At 42.7% G+C, this 21504-nt stretch overlaps 1 protein-coding gene across 3 annotated transcripts in view; it reads left to right on the forward strand.

Moving 5' to 3' along the window:
• Positions 1-21504, forward strand: part of ERC2 (ELKS/RAB6-interacting/CAST family member 2) — a gene marked incomplete at both ends in the record, with an annotated part of 759201 nt that overhangs the window by 488670 nt on the left and 249027 nt on the right. For all 3 annotated transcript variants that reach the window (XM_080715235.1, XM_080715236.1, XM_080715237.1), the window contains one exon: positions 18685-18820. In XM_080715235.1, the coding sequence (XP_080571361.1) occupies positions 18685-18820 (136 nt within the window). The remainder of the gene's footprint in view (positions 1-18684; positions 18821-21504) is intronic.

Here is a 21504-nt window from a genome sequence, read left to right on the forward strand (position 1 = left end):
TATGGGCTCATACATGACTGGCTCAGTGCAGATGTGTTTTTGTGTAAAAGTTTCTTTGATTAATTGCCCAGGAAATGCTTCTAGTTCATAGAGATTTGTAGCTCCATAGCATAAAATATTTTACTCTCAACAGTACAGTGAGAAACATCCTTCCTTCCCTCTCTCTCTCTCTTCCTCCCTCCCTTTCTTCTCTTTCTCTCTCCTTCTCTCTCCTGCCCCCTTATTTGTAGTTATTCCCAAGACTTTTCATCTAATCAATTTTCTCCAAACAACCAGGAGATAATTTCTTTTCATTTCACATCTAAATTGAAAATGTAAAAAATACACGGGTCCATATTCAAACGTAGTCTTTATAAAAGTAAAAATTCAAATGGAAAGTAACTCAGTTAATTAAAAATATGAGCAACATTAGACGAGTTCACTATGGTTCAAAATTATTAAGAACTTGACATTATTTTCTTTTTTTTTGGTGGTACTGGGGTGCCTGGAAGCCCTTCTACCTCCGGGCTACACTCTCAGACCTATTTTATATTTTTGAAACAGGGTCTCTTACGCCAGCGCGGCTGGCTTCGAACCTGCGCGATCCTCCTGTCTCCGCCTCCCAAGCGCGGGGATTACAAGCGTGCGCCACCACGCCCGGCGACATTATTTTCAAAGAGTGACTTAGTCTGTTGTCTGCTGCTACGACCAGTGCCGCAGACTGAGAAATTTGCAATGAAAAGAAATTTATTTCTCGTAGCTCTGGAAGCTAGGAAGTCCCAGATTGAGTGGATGGCATCTGGTAAGGGCCTGCTGTGCTGTGCATGGCAGAGGGACAGGAGAGCATGAGGCCGACAAGAGAGCACGAGTGGGCTGAGCTGGCCCTTTTATAACGAACCCAGTCCTGAGATAAGGACGTTAATCTGCCACATGAGTGTGGTGTCCCCGCCACCCAAAGCCTTCTTAGAGCCCCACCTCTCAACACGCTCACGTGGAGTCCTGTTTCCAACAGATGAGTTTGGGGGCCGCATTGGCACAGAGAATGTTGCTTTCCTCATGGGCTGAACTCTGGTGATGCTGACTTTTTAGGGGTTTTCAGTTTATTCAGTTGGGAAAGGAGAAAAGCTTTCTTGCGAAAGGAGAAAATCTTTCTTGCTTCTGACTTGCTTAAGGGAAGAATTCTGATTTTGTAAAGTACAAAAGGAAAGAATTTAAGATTTATATCAAGCTGGGCATGGTGGCTCACACCTGTCATCCCAGGACTTGGGAGGCTGAGACAGGAGGATGGCACGTTCTAGGCCAGCCTCAGCAATTTAGAAAGATCTTCAGTAACGTGATGGGACCCTGTTTAAAAATCGGGATGGAGGTGTAGCCCAGATGTAGAATCCCCCTGAGTTCAATATATAGTCATGCAGAGAGAGAGAGACAGAGACAGACAGACAGACTTATATTAGTGAATGGGCTTAATAGTAGTATGACTACATAGGCTAAGACATATGAGGTTGAAACCTCATTAGAACAAAACACCCACTTTTTTATTTTTTGGGTGGTACTGGGGTTCCTGGAAGCCCTTCTACCTCCGGGCTACACCCCCAGACCTATTTTTACATTTTTATTTGGAAACAGGGTCTCCTAAGCCAGCGCGCGCAGCTGGCTTCGAACCTGCATGATCCTCCTGTCTCTGCCTCCCAAGCGCGGGGATTACAAGCGTGCGCCACCACACCCAGCCACTTTTTTTTTTTTTTTTTTTTTTTTTGCGGTACTGGGGATGGAACCTAGGGACATCCTACCTCCAATGGGGATGAACCTAGGGACATCCTACCTCCAAGCTACACCCCGAGCCCTATTTTTTTTATTCTTTATTTTTTGAAACAGGGTCTCATTGAGTTGCAAAGGGCCTCACTAAATAGTAGCTGAGGCAGTCCACAAACTGCGATCCTCCTGTCTCAGTCTCCCAAATGCTGGAATTACAAGCATGCACCACCAAGCCTGGCTAAAACATCTACTTTTTGTAGACGAATTTCTTTTTTTTTTCTTCCGTCATCTTGGATCTTACATAATTATATATATATTTTATAATTAGTTTTGATGATGTTTTTTATGTAAGAGTAAAAAATTAATGGACTTATTACCTACTCATATAGAAAACTCAAACTATATGACTATCATTTCTAATTTATTCTATATTTAATAAAAAGAATTATACATTATAAGGTCTTTTTAAAACTTTAGTTATTTCTTTTGAGTTTTCAACTTTAACATGTACTTAATTTTTATTTTGGTACATTGTAATAAATGATATAAAGGTATAGACTGACAGAAAAATATATGCATACACTCCTGGAGCACTTACCTTGGAGTAAGTTCAGTTATTTCTCCGCCCCTGCCATTCACTGAGTAAAGAGTTTCCTTGGATGTTGTATTAAGCCTGTTAGAGAAGATTTACGGTTATCGATATTTGTAGTCTCAGGTAGGTGTTAGTACATATTATGTGTGTTTCTTCAACAGAGCCTCTGCCTAAAGAAAGAGAGACTCACAAACACTGTCTAGGGCGTATGTGAAATAAATAGTAAAGTAAATATATAAATATATACCTGTGACATAAATTTATATCTATGTGCGTGGTTGTGTGCGCACATGTGTGTGTGTTCATCTCTCTGATGTGAGAAGTGGGTGAGTGATGAGTTTTCTGTGTGGGGGTGACATGGTTTTGGAGAGAGAGGCAGTGGGTTTTGTTGTTTGGTTGGATTTTGTTTTTGTCTTTTTAGTGGAAGGATTATCCTGGCAAGCTCTGATAATAGGAAATTAGCGTGTGAAGCAAACCTAAGAATAACAGTGTGTACAGCTGGAAAAGCAACATTGCTTCTGACGTGTAAGCAATTGGGATGGAGCTTCAGCTCAGTCTCCTTCTAGCTGGAAGAAGCTGCTAAGCCAGTGGCTCGCCTGCTCACCTCGTTTTACCAGACCTGCAGTCGTGCGCCACAGAATGGCGCTGTGCTCAAGGATGGCTCCTGCACCTGATAATGCCATCCATATAGCCTGAATGGATAGTGGGCTGCATCATCTCGGTTTGTATAAATAAATTCGGTCATGTCCACACAATCACAAAATCACCTAACGACACATTTTTCAGAACACATCCCTGATATTTAATGACGTGTGACTCTATAAGATCTGTCATAAGGTTACCATGAGGATTAAATGAGATGCTGTGTACAGCATTGACATTGCTTAGTGCAAAGAGATATGGGCAGACTGCTCTATTCTCTAGCACTGCTGCTCCTGAAGCGGAGTTGTTGCTCCTGCTGGCTGCTCTGTGGATTTTGGATGGGACAACATTTCTGCAAGTTGGGTCACCCTGTCTCTGTGAGAGTAGGACGGACCCTGTGCTGCTTCTAGGCACAAGCTGGGTTGCTCAAGGCTGTCAGTTTTTATCTTGCTTTTCATGGTAAAACTGGAGGTTGAGCTCAGGGCCTCTCCCAAGCTAATAGGCATTGAGTTTTATCCTAAGACCAAGGTTGTAATATCTTAAGAAGAAAGTGAAAGTTCACTGTTTCTACCTCCCTGGAATTAAAAAACTTGCTGAACAGCAGCTGAGATGGAGGCTTACAAGGTTACGGAATAGAATAATGTTTAAATACCTCCAGTTGATGGAACTGGGAAATTGGCTTAGTAGCGATTATTGGTAACTTCTTGCATCTCATAGCTCACCTAGCAGGTCCAAGCAGCCCTGGGGGTCTTTATCATGCCAGCTTGTTAGTGTGCAGATCTCTGCTATGAGTGCTCATCTCACTCATACCCAGAAAATGCAGACTCAACTCTTGGTCCTGAGCATGTGTCTATCATATCTAGCTATGGCTTTATTCAGCCTCTGTTGATGTTAGCTACTTGCTTCAAAATTAGGATGCATCTAGGTGGTACAGATGCATGCTTATGTATTTTATTAGAGAATTTTCTTTTGATCTGGAAAATCGATGATTTGAAGACTGAACATACGATTTCACTGAGTCTTTCTCAGGAATAGTCTAAAATTTTAAAGTATGTGAGTTAAGCCGGGCATGGTAGCACATGGCTGTATTCCTGGTACTTGGAAGGCGGAGATCGGAGAAGCAACTTAGTGAGGCTCTTTGCAACTTAGTGAGACCCGGCCTAAAAATAAAAAAATAAAATAGGGCTGGGAGTACACAAAGCAGTATGAGTTAAAAGTATTAAAAATATTAAATAGATAGCACAGGTGATGGTGAGTAGGACAAAATTCATTGAGTTAGATACCCTGATGACTGGTTTGAAAATCTCTGATCAAGAATATTATTGCTCAGACTTGATACCTGACACAGTAAAGTATTTTATGGAATGATCCTTGGAGAAAAAAGTACATTGGTCAAATAAGCAAATAAGTCTAATAAACATATGTTGTGGTGCCGTTTTTGGAGATTCACACTGTATTTATAATATTAAGCGCTCTGGAATCCTATAATATAAGAGCCTGTTTACATTTTTATCTGTGCTCTTAAGACTTCTTTGACCTAAGGCCCTCTTGGGTTTTTGTTTGTTTGTTTCTTGTAATAGTTATTAACAGACCCAGGGGCCAGCGCTGCTAAAACGCTGCTTGGAAACTAATTAGGAAAAAAATAAATTCAGAAAAAAAGTGTCATTGAGTGAAACAGGTGCCATGGCAGTGATGGATGGGGAAGCGGCCTGCTGTGTCGAGGCAGATGTGTGGGAGATGGTTCGTTCTGTCTTGCTCTATCATTGGGGGGAAGTGGTTTATGCCATCTGCCTATAATTCTGCCACTTTGTTACTCTTCATTGATTTTCCTTTCATCCGCCACCCACCACTGATACTGTTTTGCTCATTCACATCAGACTAAGAGAAGCGGTTTGAGTTATGTGAAGAAGAGTGGAAGGAACAGCACTTATTTTGGCAGTATGCTGTCATGGGGATAAATACTTGGGAACGCATAAGGGTGCATAAATTACCATAGCCCCTGTTGACCGGCCATAAGTTAGCCTTCCTGAATCTTTAGGTTGTGCTGATGAAAATGGTTTGAGGAATTCTGGGACGATGGAAAAATTAAGTCTGTTAGGTAGATGCTAGAATAAACAGCACCTAGGAATTGTTTTAAATTGGCAGTAAAACTATTTTGAAAATTTTTGAAAGAGTAGTACAAAAAAGAAAGCTTTAAAACACTTAATGAGATAGAATTTTGGCATTGGTTTGTGTCAAATCTTTGCTGTCCAATATGGTAGCCACTAGGCCCACGTGATCCTTCTGTTAAGTTTTTTAGGCGCAATAAAAAAGGCAACAGAGACCGGTGCGCCAAAAAGAGAAGAATTTTAATGCGGTCTCTTCTGGGGATAGGAGCTGGACCGCTCCTGGAGACCTCCGAGCTCCTACTAAGCAGGAAAGGAAATGCCCTTCCTTTTAAAGTTTACGCCTTGTGGGTGGGGTTCCGCGTGGAAACTCCGCCCCTCTCGCGATATCACCTGTCTCACGATATCGCCCAGCAGAGTCTCCTCCTTTCCTAAGGTCCCGCCCCACGGGACCCAACCTGTCACCTTCTAATTTAAATTAATTGAAATTAAGTAATTAAAAGAATCAGTTCTACATTTGCCCTGTCTGCATTTCAGGTTCAATAACCGTGCAGCTAGTGCTTAATGAACGGGGCAGCAAGGAAGTTGAGCACTTCTAAGACTGCAGAAAATTGGACTAGGTAGTATATAAGGGAGACAGAATTCTGACATGCTCCTCCTTGGTTTTCCTACCCTTGTACCATCTCCTCCACTTGCATGTGGGCAGGACCTGTGATGGACATCCAGCTGATAGAATATGGCAAGGGCGATGGGATGCTATGTCCATGATTATATTTGGTTATGTAAGATGGCGTGTCGGCCGACTGGAGAGATTCTCCTGCTAGCCTCAGAAACTCAGACAGACATTCTGCGAACTGTCTGGACAGAGGGCCACATGGCGAGGCGTTTGAGGTGGCCTCCACATCTGGAGGGCAGCTTCTAGCCCGCAGCCAGCAAAATGCTAGGGGCCTAGGTCACAGGCTGCAAGGAAAGAAGTTCTGCCCACAGCTGAGTGAGCTTGGAAGAACATTGTTTCCCAATTAAGCCTACAGATGAGAAACACATTCTGGCTAACACCTTGACTTTAGCTTGGTAAGGCCATGACAGAGACCAGGTAAGCTGTGCCTGTACTTCTGACCCACAGAAGCTATGGGACAATAAATGCGTGTTGTTTTAGGCTGCTAAGTTTGTGGTCATTTCTTTGTATCAATACAAATGGAACTTAGCCCTGGTCCAAATTGTTTTGGGGTTGGTCGGAAAATACAACACAACAACAAGAAAAACAACAGCTCAGATGGACCAGACGCTAAAGAGACTATAACTTGCTTTATTGAGTACTTTGTCTACTTCTTAGAGAAAAGAGGATTTAACTTTCAAAAGGGAATATCTAGACCTGGTGAGAATGTTCTGTTCACTTTAGTGGCCAAGATCTCTGAATAATGTATGATAATATTTTATTCTTTTTATACAGCATAGCATGTAAGACCATAATCTTCGGCATCAGAGAAACCATAGTTCAAATTCTACTTTCTCTACTTCTTAACTCTATGATTCTGGGAAAATGACTTTTCCTCTCTAAACCTGTTTCTTCATCTGTAAAATGGGGGAAAAATATTCTCCATCTGAACTGTTGTTTCATTTAGCTGAAATCATATATCGAGGGGTGTTTAGCACAACACCTGATACCTCATCCGACACCCCAAAGCAGAGGGAGTTTTTACTATTTAGTAATATTTTAAAATTGATTTTTGATAACAAATAATATAAACTCCAACACATCATTTCTGTACTCTATTTCGGAAAATCATCCTGTAAGATTTTTACCTTCTTACACTTCTGCTTTATTTTACATCTGAGATGCTACAGCTCAGTTCCAGATTAAATGCAATAAAAACAGTCTTGCATACACAAGGTGCCCTGCACTCAGGGCTTGCTCTGGCGGTCTATTGTCTGGGCAAATTGCCCCCGACCTCTGGCCAGACTTTGGAATGTTGGTTTCCTCTAACATTAGCCTCCCGGGGGTCAGTGTTCACAGTTTCCATATGTTTTTATATTACCCCAAACTGTAAATACAGCTGACACTCTACCAAATTGGCCCTAATGTTCCTGCATCTAACAATGGAGCCCTCGGCTTTTAGGAGGACACAATGCTCCATGGAATTGTGGCAATAATACGAATGTGTTATTTTTTCAAGTGTTCAAATTTCAGTGTTTTTTTTTTATTTGAAAAGAAGTAAATGATGTGCAGAGAGAAGATATGGAATGGAAGCGAGGCAGGGCTTTGCATGTGAGGTCCAGCCTGGACTTGGGTTTGCCGCCGCTTAGTCCTGCGAATTCTGCCATCAGACCCCTCAAGTGATTCTGCATTGTCCTTGCTCCTTTCTTGACTTTCTTTTACAATTCCCTTTTTGTTGATGTGGTGTGTTTGCGTGTGTGTGTGTGTGCTGGGGATTGAGCCCAGGGATGTTCTGAGCTGCATCCCCCAGCCCTATTTTATTTTTTTATTTTGAAACAGGATCTTGCTAATTTTCTGAGGGTTTTGCTAAATTGCTGAGGCTGGCCTCAAACCTGAGCCTCTTTTCTCAGCCTCCTAAAGACTGGGAATACAGGCCTGTGCCACCATGCCAGGCTGAGCGTCTACTTTTATGTCCACTTATTTTGGCATCTCCAAACTGTTGGCCTCTGTCTGTTTGTAATAAAAGAAAACCCTAGCTCATTATGATACAGGGCCATTCCGCGACATGAAATACAACAGACATTTCTGCCCATGAGAGTATATCCATTCATTAAACAGTGGCTTGTTGAAAAGGTGTTCACACTGATGGGTTCAGAGAATGGAAAGTAATAGGGAGACGGCCCAGGAGCTTTGGTTCTTGTTTACCTGCCGAGCTGAGTCCTCCTTTCTGTAACTGCTGTGGCCACCACGGCGTCTGAGCTCTGAAGTTCTTGCGAGCTCCTTGGGGAAAGCTCAGGCTCTCAAGTGCTAGCTCATTGTGTCTAGTTCTCTCCTAGTCCTCTAAGTGGCTGCCCAGGGACATCCCTGCAGTTGGAAATGTTGCGACTTGAAGCAGCTGTACTACAGGACAGAGAATATACCCCAAGTTTCTCTGTTTCTGCTCGTAGAATTTTGGGGGTGCCTGGGAGAAGAGAAGGCCGGGCAGTGGGGTAAAGCAGCTCGGAGAATTCTGTGCAGTCCACTGGCGTAGCTCAGAGGCAGAGAGCCTGGGACCTCCGGGCTTCAGGCAGGACCCAGCTGTGCCGTGCACTAGCTCTGCACATTTGAGCATCCACATCTGTGAAAGGAAGAGCAAGAGGAACTGCTGGCCAGGGTCGCTGCACCTGGGCACCTCGGGGGCCTTCCCAGAGCGGGTGACAGGAGCGTTTGCTGTTGTGATGATTATGGCTGCACGCTCTGCACACTCAGCACCAGCTCCGGCCTGCTGCCTGCTTTGTCAATAGGGTTGGCTTGGACCACAGACCTGGCCTTCTGTGTTCTCTGGCTGCTTTGCTCTCTGATGGTCAAGTCAAGGTAGAAGTGAGTGTGTGGACAGAAGCTGTCTGGCCAGAGAAGTCTATGATCTCTACTACCTGGATGAGGCTGTTCCTGACTTTGGAAAGCCTTTCTCAGAAGCATAAATGGGAACCAGACATCAGTTTATTGTGAGCTGTGTGGAGATTTTAACCATCTACTGAAGACACATTAAATTAGGAGAGTGATATTCAGTTTTTTTTTTAATCTTGGCCACACCTTCTTAGATTTTTAGTTCAATCTTGACAATGACCTTTATCAGAGTGAGAGCTAAAGTGTGGTGGCGCATGCATGTCATCCCAGGACTCAGGAGGCTGAGGCAGGAAGACTGTATGTTTGGGGCCAGCCTCAGAAACTTAGCAAGGCGCTCAGAAACTGAGACTCTTTTTCAAAATAAATAAAATATATAAATAAATAAAATTTATTTATTTACAGCTGGGGATATAACTCAGAAATAGAATTTTCTTGGTTTCGATTCTCAGTATCAAAAAAAGAAAGTAAAAAGAAAGGACCGAGAACTTCAGTTGGTAGTTGTACTAGCATCAGAAGGTCATTCTCGTTTGTATTCTTCAGCAGGATTTCTTTCTCTCTTCCTATTTTTGGACTAAGTATCATTTTTATAATGAACTGACATTTATTATATGAGGCTGATTTTTTTATAGGAAATACTTTTTTGAAAAAATTCGCGACTAATATTAATAAAAAATATAACTCCTAGATACACATTCTTAACTGATTATAAGAGTTCGCATACAGTACGTGAATAACAGAGAAGGGGTCTTTTTCACCTCTTTTTTTTGAAAGGGAGGGCAGGTTAGAATTAAACTGAACCATCTAGATGTGGTGGTGCACGCCTGTCATCCCAGGACTTGGGGGCTGAGGTAGGCAGATAGTAGGTTCAAGGCCAGCCTCAGCAACATATCAAGAGTCCCAGCAACTTACTGGGACCCTGTTTCCAAAACAAGAAACAAAAAGGGCTGAGGGTGGAGCTTGAGGTAGAACAGCTTTCAGTTTAATCCGAAGTATCACACACTCACAAAACCAGAAGATGTTTGTTGATGACAGTGAGTAGGCAGAGAAAAGATATAAAGTGGAGGCTGAGACCTTACACCGAGGGTGCATAGTACAGAGCCAGGAAGAGTGTCTAGTTTTCAGTAAGGCAAGACAGCATGACTTGGGGACTTATTACAGCAGGACTCAACCTTCTCCACAGCCCTAGAAGGCTTCCCAGGGACGTGTGTCTCCACGAAGGACTGGGAGTAACATGAGGTACTGGTGATGAAGGGCAGGTGGGATGAAGCCAAGTCTCTAGAAGAGGAAACCTCTTGTGTGGAGTCCTTGGGGACAAGTGTGCTGGCTGCACGTGGAAGGCCCGTGTGGCTGGGAGGGTAGGGCCAGATAACAGTTGTGGAGGCAGGAGTGAGACCTAGTGAAGGGTACAGGAAGAACCAGGGGCATGGTCACCGGTAGTGAAACCCAGTGAAAGTGTGAGGAAGAAATGATCCCATGGGATCACTCTCCACTGCCCTGCAGAGAACAGATTCTGTGGACCTTTTGGAGCCAGCATCCTCATCCACTTTGGAGATGATGACAGCCTGGGCCAGAGAGGATATGACAGGAGTCATTCCTCGACGCTGGTGAACTCCCCAGAATAGACTGTGTTCTAGTAGTGAGACCTCTGTCCTGGACCAGCCCATTAGCCATTCAAAATGCAAATAGATGCATAATCACAAATCATATTGAGTACTAGGAAGCAGGTACACAGAGAAAGTTTTCAGTGAGGGGAAGAGGTGTCCTTGGATTTAATGCCCAGAAAAGATCCTTCTGAAGAGGTGACATGACGCTGTAGCTGGGACCCGAAGGATGTAAACTAGCCACAGGGGGAGTGGTGGCAGAGAGGAGTCTCAGATGCCCATGTCTTCTCAGGGGAAGGAACTTGCATTCTCAGTAACTTCTGGGGCTAGAGGTGGAAGAGCGAGGGGTGAGACTGGCTGGTGAGGTCCATTTTGTGTTATTTTATTCTTTGGGACATGGAAGTCTCTTGGAGGATTGTATAGCACCAAGTACATGATCTGGTTTGTTGCAAAACACTTGCTCTTGCTACTGGGTGGAGAATCCAAGGGGAGCAGAAGTGGAAGCAGAGAGACTGGAGAGTGGAGAAGAGCATCATGGGCTAGGCAGGAAGCGCCGGTGGCAACAGGGGTGAGAGAGAAGGAGTCTGCCCACTTACCTGACTTTGCTGCACGGCTGGCTCGGGGTTGGGCATTGAGGCACAAGGGCAAACGAGGAGCCACGGAGTACTGAAGCAGAGATGCTCGCTGGCACGCGCAGGTGGCAGAATGACTGTGCTCTGGGCTCTCCTGCAGGTGACTACCACCAATGCTGATCTTGGGCTGAGAAGGCAGAGCATGTAGTCCAGTCTACAGTGAGAATGAGTAGATTATGACCACATATTTTGTGGTTGATGAAAACTACTCATATCCCAGGGTGGCCATTCTCAGACCCACATGAGCAGCCTGCATTCCACGGGCCGCTAGACCTAGACAGGAGGTGCAGAGACAAGAAATAGATTTGGTAAATGGTAAGTCAGAGCCAGGCATGTTGGCTAATCCTGTGACCCTTACAGCCGTGGATGGTCTGCTTGTCAGGAAGAACATCTTATCATCAGCTACCCATGGATGAACATGGAGTCCTGAGGAGGGTAAAATGGACCTTGCCTTTTCCCTGGGTGTCCTATGAGTGCACACCAGTCCTCCACATTCATGGGTCCCACTGGCTCTTTCTACTTTCCATCCCTCGAGTCTTCCCTAGTGGGCCTCTGTCGTCACTCTTCTTTGGTTCCATTTATATTTGTGGTCACATTCCATCACTTGGGGGAGGTGTTCTCCAGGACCAGAGCGAGAGAGAACATTTGAAAGAAATCTGCCTTTCAGTGCCTCCCCCAGAGTGAAATGTCTACAAGAAAAGTGCATCTTTGTCCTGTTCATTGTGACCACCTTCAGTTGTGTGACCTACTAAGATTGCTCAAGGTCTTTGTGATTAGGGTAGGAGGTCAGGGGTGAGTTTGTGCTCCACAGAAGAAAGTTTGGGGCAAGGGATCAAGCTGACATTTATAAAGCACTCCTGCATGCCAGGTGCTGTTTTTAGAGTATTAGATCTATGGAATTTTTAAATCAATCCATCCCGTGGCAAAATAACTTGGCTGAGGCTGGAGACTTGGTAAGGAGGTCACTGGGAAGGGAGTACAAGTCCTTGGGCTTGGGCATGCTACTCCAGTGCCTCTCAATCCCTTTGGTCTCACTAATTCAGCCACTTCATTAAGCTGAGTGAAGCAGACTGGCCTAATAGGAGTATGTCCTCCAAAGAGGTTTTCTAATGGGACCTGATATTAGAAGATGGACCCATTTCCAAGAAGCTCTGCTTATAGGTTTTCAGTTCTGTGTCCTCCTCTCTTTAATACCTTCTTTCTTTAGTTAACCCAGGTTCTGGGTATGTTCTGCTGGCCTAAGTTAAACATGATGTCCTTTCAAGGTATGTTGGCATGATGTACTTTATCTCAAGAAGGTCTTGCCTCTGGGTTCTTGTGTAACCCGAAGCCCCAAAGAAGGGGTAGAACAAGGTGGCATTAATCTTAATGGTGCAACGACTGTAGGGAGGATATGGATAAAAAGCCAGGTCAAGAGCATGGAGAGACAGGCTTGGACACCCTGCTGAAGGGTTCTGCCAAGAACTTAAGCATCTGACTCTCATCAAATTTGTGGTCAGTTGCCCTTGAGAAGCTGCTGCGAGGTGCAAAGTCCAAGAGATCGGGCTCATTCTCTAACCGAGTCCTCAGACCGTGGCCCGGCTGGGAGGTGAGTGGGATTCAAGTAGCCACAGCAGAACAAGGCCTTTCTTTTCTAGGAAGGAATGTTCATGCTTATGACACTTAGCATATTTGCAATTGCTATGGAAATATATTTGGAATATTTATGATGGATTTCTAAAATTTATAACTATGCCAAAGTATTCACTGCTATTTACAAGCTTCCGAAAAAATGGGATCCTCTCTGTGGTTAAAAGTAAAAGCTTTTATTATTGGAAATTCTGAACACAATATGCCTCTTCAGAGCCCATTGTGCATGCGTGGCCGCCACCCGTGAGCCACCAGGATCTCAGCTCTCTTCCTCACACTTGCCCTGACCTTCTTACGGTGCTGCAATTAGGGTAGCCTGCCAGGAGCGTCTCTCATCATGAAGGAAAGCACCAGTGGAAGCTCAGCGGATGACAAAAGCATCCAATAATGCATTCCAAAGTCTATTGTTTGAGGTCTTTGCAATACTTGCCATTCCGGTGTGGGAAACAAGACATTAAATATATGTGCATGATATTGCACAAGACATGATTACATTCTCATTGTAAGCTAAGACTGAAATAGAGCGTGAACGTGTTGGGATCTGTTGTAAGCTTTTGACCTATACTAATTTTAACAAGAAAAGAAAGAACTAAGAAACAAAGAAGGGAGGAGGGGGTTAGGGTGGGACATGGAAAGAAGTACACCAAGTTTCATGTGCATGTATGAATGTGTCACTTGGAATCTCACTATGATGTATAATTACAGTGCACCAACAAATACATGAAAATAAATACAGTGATAACAATGAAAAGAAGTTAAGGAACTTGCCTGTGGCTACACAGTTAGAAAGTGACAAACTTCTGCTTGGAACCCAGGCAGTGTGGCGCTAAAGTTTATATTATTATCACTGCTATGCCTAGAAGATTCATATCGTCCATAAATTATCCTCCATGAAGGCTGAACCATTTTGTACTCCAAGTTAAATATACATCGTGTTATATATCCAAGATGAAAGCATATAAGATAAAAAAAAAAGTCTGGTATTAGAAGGGTTGTTGCTACTTTTTTATAATAGCAAAGAAATTAAAAGAGCCCAAATATCCACTAGCCAGAAAATAACTAATTAAAATGTAGCATGTTCATATAATAGAATATTATTCAGCTATAAGAAGGAATGGACTAATATATACAACAATTTGGATGACTTTCAAAAACTCTGAGTGAAGGAAGCCGAACACAAACGAGGCTCTACTGCATAATTCCATGTATATAGACTCAAGAGTAGGTAAAACAAACCCATGTAGACAAAAGTTAGGGATTACTTCTGAGAAGAGGGAAGGGCGGTACAGGAACTGGGTGGTGGCCATGCTCTGTATTTTGATTGGCATTTTTTATTGGTCCGTTTTTTAACTAGAACCCAGCTAACACACATGCACGCACACACGCACACACAAAATTGAAGATCTCTTCTTCTCCAATCCTATTCTCTTTCCCGATGGTAGTCATCTTTTATAGACCAGCATGAGATTTCCAGAAGTTTCCAAGTACATACATGCGGGTATGTGTACATCAAAATAGGCTTTTATATTTTAATGAATAAAGTCAGACTGTATGTATTATTCTGCTACCCACCTTCTTTTTCAGTTAGCAGAATGTCATGAAGGTTTTTCATTTTGCCTTAAGTTTTATTTTTTTTAGCTAGTTTGATTTTGTATTAGGAGCACTCTTGATTTCCTCAGTAAGTTTTCTTCTGATAGACACGCAGTTTTCAAATGTTCAATTTTAGAGTTTTAATGAAAATGATTTACATAAATATTTGTGCATATGTGCACACATTTTTCTAGGGTTTCCCCCCCTGGAGGGATGGTTTGCTTAGGGAAAAAGTATGTGCACTTTATTGGATACTGCCAAATTGATTTCCAAAAATGCTTTTGTGAATTATACTCCTCCTGACCACATTTAAGAAAGTCAGATTCCTGAATCCTCTCCAACAATAAATATTATCAATCTTTAAAGTTTTTGAGAGCAGATGGGTAAAAAATGACATCTTATCTCTATTGAGATTTATTTATTTTTTTGGTCCCGGGGATTTAACCCAGGGACATTTTACCTCTGAATCACAGCCCCCAGCCTATATATATATTTTTAATTTTGAAAGAGAATCTAAGTTGCTGAAGGCCTTGCTAAATTACGGAGGCTGTCCTCAAACCTATGATCCCAGCTCAGCCTCCCTAGTCCTAGGATTACAGGTGTGCATCACCACGCCCAGCTTCTCTGCTAACATTTTTAAAGAAATTAATTACTTTTCTTTTATATGCACGTGCTATTGGGGAAACATGTACATCTCCTGTTCCCTAGTCCCAGCTGTGCTTCTGGATATCTCAGCGCCCGGCATGGTCTCACCAGCAAGTTAGAGAGCACATTCTCATTCTAATTTGATAGACTCTTCTAGTGAAAATAGCAAGACTCTCTTCTCTCTGTCATCCTTCCTGAATATGGTTGTCATCGTTGACCTTAATACCTGTTGGAAAAAAATTACCTGTTGGAACTTTTTTATTTACTCCATATTCCTTAATGGCGGCTGAATTGTGAAAAGTGACATGTCTTGCTTCATGAGACTGATTTATGAAGCTGGTCACACTGAAAATTCAATTTACCATTGTATTTTTCAACTACTCAATGCCCTAAAACTGCTTTTTAAGTTATTTTTAAATTTATATATTAAATATGTTTTTGATGGTGTTTCCTTAGGAAAAAAAAAAGGCTCTTCAAAAAAATTTTATTTTAGCCAAGCATGGTGGAGCACGCTTGTAATCCTAGCACTTGGAAGGCTGAGACAGGAGGATCTCACAGGTTCAAAGCCAGCCCCAGCTACTTAGTGAGGCTCTCAGCAACTTAGTGAGACCCTGTTTCCAAATAAAGTATAAAAATAGGTCTGGGAGTATAGCCCAGAGGTAGAAAAGCCCCTGAGTTCCATCCTCAGTACCACACACAAAAAAATTTTTTTCTGAGCATGAAGCACGTCTGTCTCTGGCAGGAACTGCCCAAGTTGCAAGGAGGGTGGGAGTTTGAGCAAGTGCTGCAAACGATGCTGTCTTCTGGGGCAACATGGGACGAGGGGATTGCAATCTGCACCTCTGCAGCTCTACCTTCCTGAGTTTAGAGACAGCTAGTTGGGGCTCTACTGAGTCTGGCAGGGTGGTTTATCCAGCGCTGGTTTACTTCTGTAGGTTGGGGAAGATGCAGAGCCTAGTAGGTCACTTACACACTTCCTTACTGGAAATCCCTTTACTGGGAAGAATCACTGGGGTCATTATTTTCACTGAGCATCGCTGAGCTTCTGGGGCCCAGAGCATCCTTTCTTCTCCAAGGGATCTAGTATATTTAGATTTTATGACTCTCTGCCAGCCTCCCTCCTAAGTTGCCCTTTCAACCTGTGCTTCGGGTAGCCTTAGGGCTTCTCTGAGGCACATCGAGAAGAGGAGCTGTTAAGTACCTGGGGCTCTGCTCACCTGTCTCAGCTAAACCATGCCGCTCCTTGCCTTGATTCTGCCTCTGTAGAACACCTATCTTTTCTTTTCTCTTCATTTCTTTTCTTTCTTCCTTTTTAACTTTCAACTAGAAGAAAGAGTTTGGCCACTAGAAATGTATTTGCGAGTCATGGCACTCTCGCAGGCCTGGGGCAGTGTGTACACTGGGGAAGAGCTGCTGATGGTCACATGTACCAGACGGCATTCCTATCACCTGCACCATGTCAGTCTCCGTGGCCAGTGTCCTGGGTAGGACCATTCAAAAGCCCACCCTTCTTAGGGAACCATTGAGAAACGCAGGAGAGAGGCTCCTGCACAGTGTGTGACTCTGAGTTCTTTCTTTTTCTTAAGAGACTCATTCTTAACTTAGAAAGCTTTAAGGAACACATGGACTTGGAATTTGTTTCTTTCTTTCTGGATTAAAGAAACATTGGTGTATCCTTCAAAACAAGGTCCGTAGGCTCAGACTTCTCTAAGAACTTTGTGGGGATTCTCTACACGACGACTTAGGTCGTGACACTGCATTATTTGTCACTGGTACTGAATGGGAAAGCATTAGCAGCTGCCTCTATATAATGGCATGCTTTAAAGCAGTGAAATGTATTTTATTATAAAAAAAATCTCCTGTAATTAAGCAGTCTCTCTAGTTATACTGATCTCCTTATCACATTCAAGTTCTGAAAGGTGGCCTTATTTTCCTGAGTAATTGGAAAATGAGTTTGTCTTGGTCAACATGAGCTTCGAAAACAGTAGAGGTCATTTTTATCATCTTTGAAATAATCAAAAGAGTGTGTGTGTGTGTGTGTGTGTGTGTGTGTGTGTGTGTGTGTGTTGTTACTAGGGATTGAACCTCCATTTTACACTCCCAGCCCTATTTTATTTTATTCTTTTATATTGAAACAGGGTCTCACTAAGTTGCAGAGAACCTCACTAAGTCCCTGGGACTGACTTCAAACCTGTGTTCCTCCTGTCTCAGCCTCCCAAGCGCTGGGATTACAAGCGTGTTCTATCACTCCCAGCTCAAAAAGATAATTTTCTACAAATAGACTTGCATGTAGATTTGTAGATTTGAGTTGGTGGTTTTATATGTACATGTTACTGTATTGGGAAAGTACATAGGAGAATAGACAAAAATATGCAGTATAAATAATGACTAAGAGATAGTTATTCAATTTTGCTTGTATTCACCTAAGTCCCCCATGAATACTTGAACCTCTGCCTCAGTTGATATCATAAATACTCATAAGGAGCCCAGTTGCTCAGAATTTATTAGCAGGATTCCTACAGAACATTACATAGCTTAGGAACAAATTCTCTTAAACCTTATTTTCCTGGGATGAGAAAGAGTAGAAGTAGAAATAAGTGATTTTTATAAGGAGTAGAAATAAGGCATTTTTGGTGGGAAATTGATAGAGAACTATTTTCCTTTCCTCTCTGGTTGTGTCAGTTTAACATGTTCACTGTTTATCTCCTTATTATCTTGTTTATAATTCCAAAAGAGGAACAGCTCTTGACTGCCTGAGCTGGGGGTCCAGGCTCGGCACAGCGGCTGCTGCAGCGATGCTGGGGAGAGGGTGCGTAGGGAGTAGAATGGGCGCCATGATATGATCCTGGGCCTCTCTTTGGTGACAGTGCTCCAGAGCCCTCTTGCTGCCTTTCTGCCTCCCCATGTGTTGGATTCGATTTATAACAGCTGCTGTGGACATGGTTGCCTAAATCTGTGGAATGTTTTGCTAAACGCTGCTGGTGAAATAGTCCCCATTAAGCTCTGCTTTAAAAAAAAAAAAAAAAAAAAAAACTAAACCGGCTTCTATCCTCAATCTTTTGCTCTCATGATCACTTTATGATTTTGCACTTTGACACCCTATAGATTCATTAAGAACTTTTACTCCAAACACCAAGACTCTTTTTAACATTGTCATTAGCCAAACCATTATTCTGTTTGAGCTAAGTGTTGACAGTGTATTTGATTAGAGCCATGTAATTGTTATTTTAAAATAAAAGTTAATGGATTATGATCTCAGAATAAGAACATGATCCAAAAGAATAATAATAATTAGAACAGCAACTACTTAGAAGAAAATAAATGTTCCATCAGGAACCACAGGGCCCCTGTGCCTGGGCCCACCCACCTCTGCAGTCCTGCCTCTCACCTCGCTCCCCCTTCTCCTGGGCAAGCCTTCCTGCAGACCTCTGGCTCCTGGAGGTGGCCAGCTTCTTTCCTGTGTCAGGAATTACAGGAATTGTTCTCTGTACCTGGGGAGCTCCTCCACTGGTGTTTCTTGCGGTTGGCTCCTTTGAGACTCTATTACAGTTTCATTTCCTTAGGAAGGCCTTCTTTGGCCACCACAAGTGTCTAAAGTCATTTCTTGCCACCCACTGCCTGTGCACATATGCACGTCATCTCTCATGATACGCTATTTATTTCCTTCAACATCAGGAAACCGCAGTGGTGTGTCCTTGGCTTGTATGTGTGTGTCTTACCCACTAGATTCTAGGCTTCGTGCGAGTGAAGACTATACCTGTCTCATTCCCCACTCAAGCTCCAGTGTCATCCTGACACCCAGCATCCAGTGAGAACTCAAAACAGAGTTGTGGTTTAATGAAGGGAATATCCGGAGGTTCCAACTTTTTCCTGGGCTCATAGCAAGATATGCTCAGCATGTCTTGAATCTATTGTGACAATGTGTGCTTTTTCCAGGGCCTGAATATAACCAAGCTGTGCTGACTTTTCTCAGGCATATGAAGGATCAGAATAAGAAGGTGGCTAATCTCAAGCACAATCAGCAGCTTGAAAAGAAGAAGAATGCCCAGTTATTGGAAGAAGTCCGCAGGCGAGAAGACAGCATGGCTGACAACTCGCAGCATTTGCAGGTAAGCCCAAGTTTATCTTTTTCATTCCTAAATAATTGATGATTGACTACAGGAAAAGATGCACAGAAATGGTGGGCTTGCCTTTGTACTGAGTCCAAAGCTAACAAGTTGCTTCCAGGGAAGCCAACAGGTCTTTCCCAGTGCCAAGCATTATTTCCAAAATGGTGCCCAAGAAAGGCTGATGACAGTGGAGTCAAGAAATGCTGGACAATCTCTTGGTTCCTGCACCTCGCCTTGAAAGGTAAGGGCTGCATTTTCATAGTTGCCAAGAAGCTGAAAATCACAGACATGTCCTCCCTTTCAATTCATGTTTAAGTTATTTGGGGGTTAGTAGGAGGGAAATACATGCACGCTATTACAGGAGGTATTTTGGAGAAGGATGCTTTCCTCTGATCTCAGACAGTTCAGAAAACTGGTTTAATTTTGTTCTAAGGTTCTAAGATAGGTCATTAATTTATTTTGTCCATGAATATAGTTATCTCTCAGTGAAATTCCTGTCTCAAAACCAACCAACTGACTGAAAACACCAATTTGTCCTCATTAACCATTCCCATTTTTGGCAGAAGAGTTCTCCCCATGTGCTAAATAAAACAGTCAAGTGAAAACAGGGCATTTTCTTTGAAGTTTCTTTATTTATTCCAGTATGCCTTTAAACAGAGCAGTTTAAGTTCAGCTTGGCCAGAGTTCATGTTAAATTTTGGATATTAATTAGTGTCCTTCTTTAGCTATATATTAGGTTTCCTCCTTGCAGATAGAAAAACTTAGATAATTTCAATATGTACTCACAGTTTATCTTTTTAATTGACCAAAAGGAAAATAATTATTTCACAGTAGGAAATACAAGGAAGTACGTTGCACAGAACATGAAAGAAACAGTTCCTTACTCGATATTAGTTTATTTTTTCTGTATCCTGAACTTGTGTTAAAGATGTCACTCAAGACCCTTTGGCATTGGTGTTTGATGTGGGATTTTTGCTGAATAGAGCAATACTAGGTATCAGGTCCTCAACTTGAGTTCTGAGCTCAACTTAGCAGAGCTTAGATGGGTCCATAGCTTTCTCAGTGTTCTTGGAAAATCATGTCCTAGGGTTTTTAAGTCTTAATTTACCTGTTTCATAAGAAATGTTAAATTGGAGCCTAAAGACTGAAATAATAATAATTAAAAATCCAGAGAACATTTTACTGTTTTTTTTCCAGGTATATTTTTTTTCTGTGTGTGTGTGTGTGTGTGTGTGTGTGTGTGTGTGTGTGTGTGTGTTTGTGTGTTACTTGATATGGTACCTAGGGGAATTCTACCTCCAAGCGACACCCCCAGCCATATTTTTTATTCTTTACTTTGAAACAGGGTCTCACTGATTTGCAAAGGACCTCACTAAGTAGCTGAGGCTGTTTGTGAACTGTGGTCCTCCTGTCTCAGCCTCCCAAATGCTGGGATTACAAGCGTGTGTCACCTTGCCTGGCTCAGGCATATGTTTTCATTTATTCTTCTTAACAATATTGGAAACTTTTCATGTGGTGAAACTACAGTCTCAAAAAAGTTACCAAGTCACCGGGCGTGGTGGCGCACGCTTGTAATCCCAGCATTTGGGATACTGCGACCAGAGGATCTCTGTTCGCAGACAGCCTCAGCTACTTAGTGAGGCCCTACGCAACTTAGTGAGACCCTGTTTCAAAATAAAGAATAAAAAATAAGGCAGGGGGTGTGGCCTGGAGGTAGAATGCCCCTGGGTTCCATCCCCAGACCTGCAAAAAATGTTACCAAGTGGCATTCTAGTAAAAGGTGGAGGTGGACATGACTCCAGGTCTCCCGGCCTCCAAGAAACAAATACATACAAACAATAACAGTGGCAGGTACTATTTATTGAACTTTTGATATACTAGGCACTGGGCTATGTACGGTGTGATAGCTGTTATTCCATTTAAATTTTATGAGAGCCGATCTAGGAAGGACTCTTAAGTGCAAATGAGAGGAACATTACTGAATCTGAACTAAGATAAATAAATGATTCTACTTGTTAAATTAACTGCAAAGACTGGGAGAGGACTTTTGGCTTGGCCAAATTCAGATGTCCAGGGAGTAAGGTCAGCATTTTGTTTCCATCCTTCTCCTAGGATGCTTGGCTCTTTGTTGACTGGATTCTTAGGAAGGGTCTCCACAAATGATGACTGCCAATATCCAACCCACCTTCAAAGAATGCAATCTTCTCAAGGAGAGGAGAGTGACTCTGTCTAGTAGTTCTAGAAATGTACAAGGATAGAATTATAAATTGACTAGGCCAGGGTCAGAACACATGGTCACCCCATGCTAAAGGGAAGGGGTCAGCCTCACCCAAACTGTGTTTCAGAGTGGGGACAGGTGATGTCTCCTAAGAAGGAAATAAGTTCTGTTATTTGAAGGGGTTCTGGGCAGAGAACACAGAGGTACACTACAGCTGTCATAGGGTGTTAGATGAGCAATAGTTATTCCATTTGGCATTTGTGAAGGAGGACGCTCTAAGGGAGAAAATAACCTGCCAATATTACTTGGATAATAAGTGATTGTCTCAAGACTTAAACCTATATCTGACTATCCTGGATAATGAACATATGAAGAATTAGGGAAATAAAAACTGTGGAATGGCAGAGTCTTCATGAATCAGGTGAGACGTGAGCTGATTGTGTTTGAGATGGGAGAGACAAACTCA

The sequence above is a fragment of the Muscardinus avellanarius genome (genome assembly GCF_963383645.1).
Source record: "Muscardinus avellanarius genome assembly, chromosome: 18".
Classification (NCBI taxonomy): Eukaryota; Metazoa; Chordata; class Mammalia; order Rodentia; family Gliridae; genus Muscardinus; species Muscardinus avellanarius.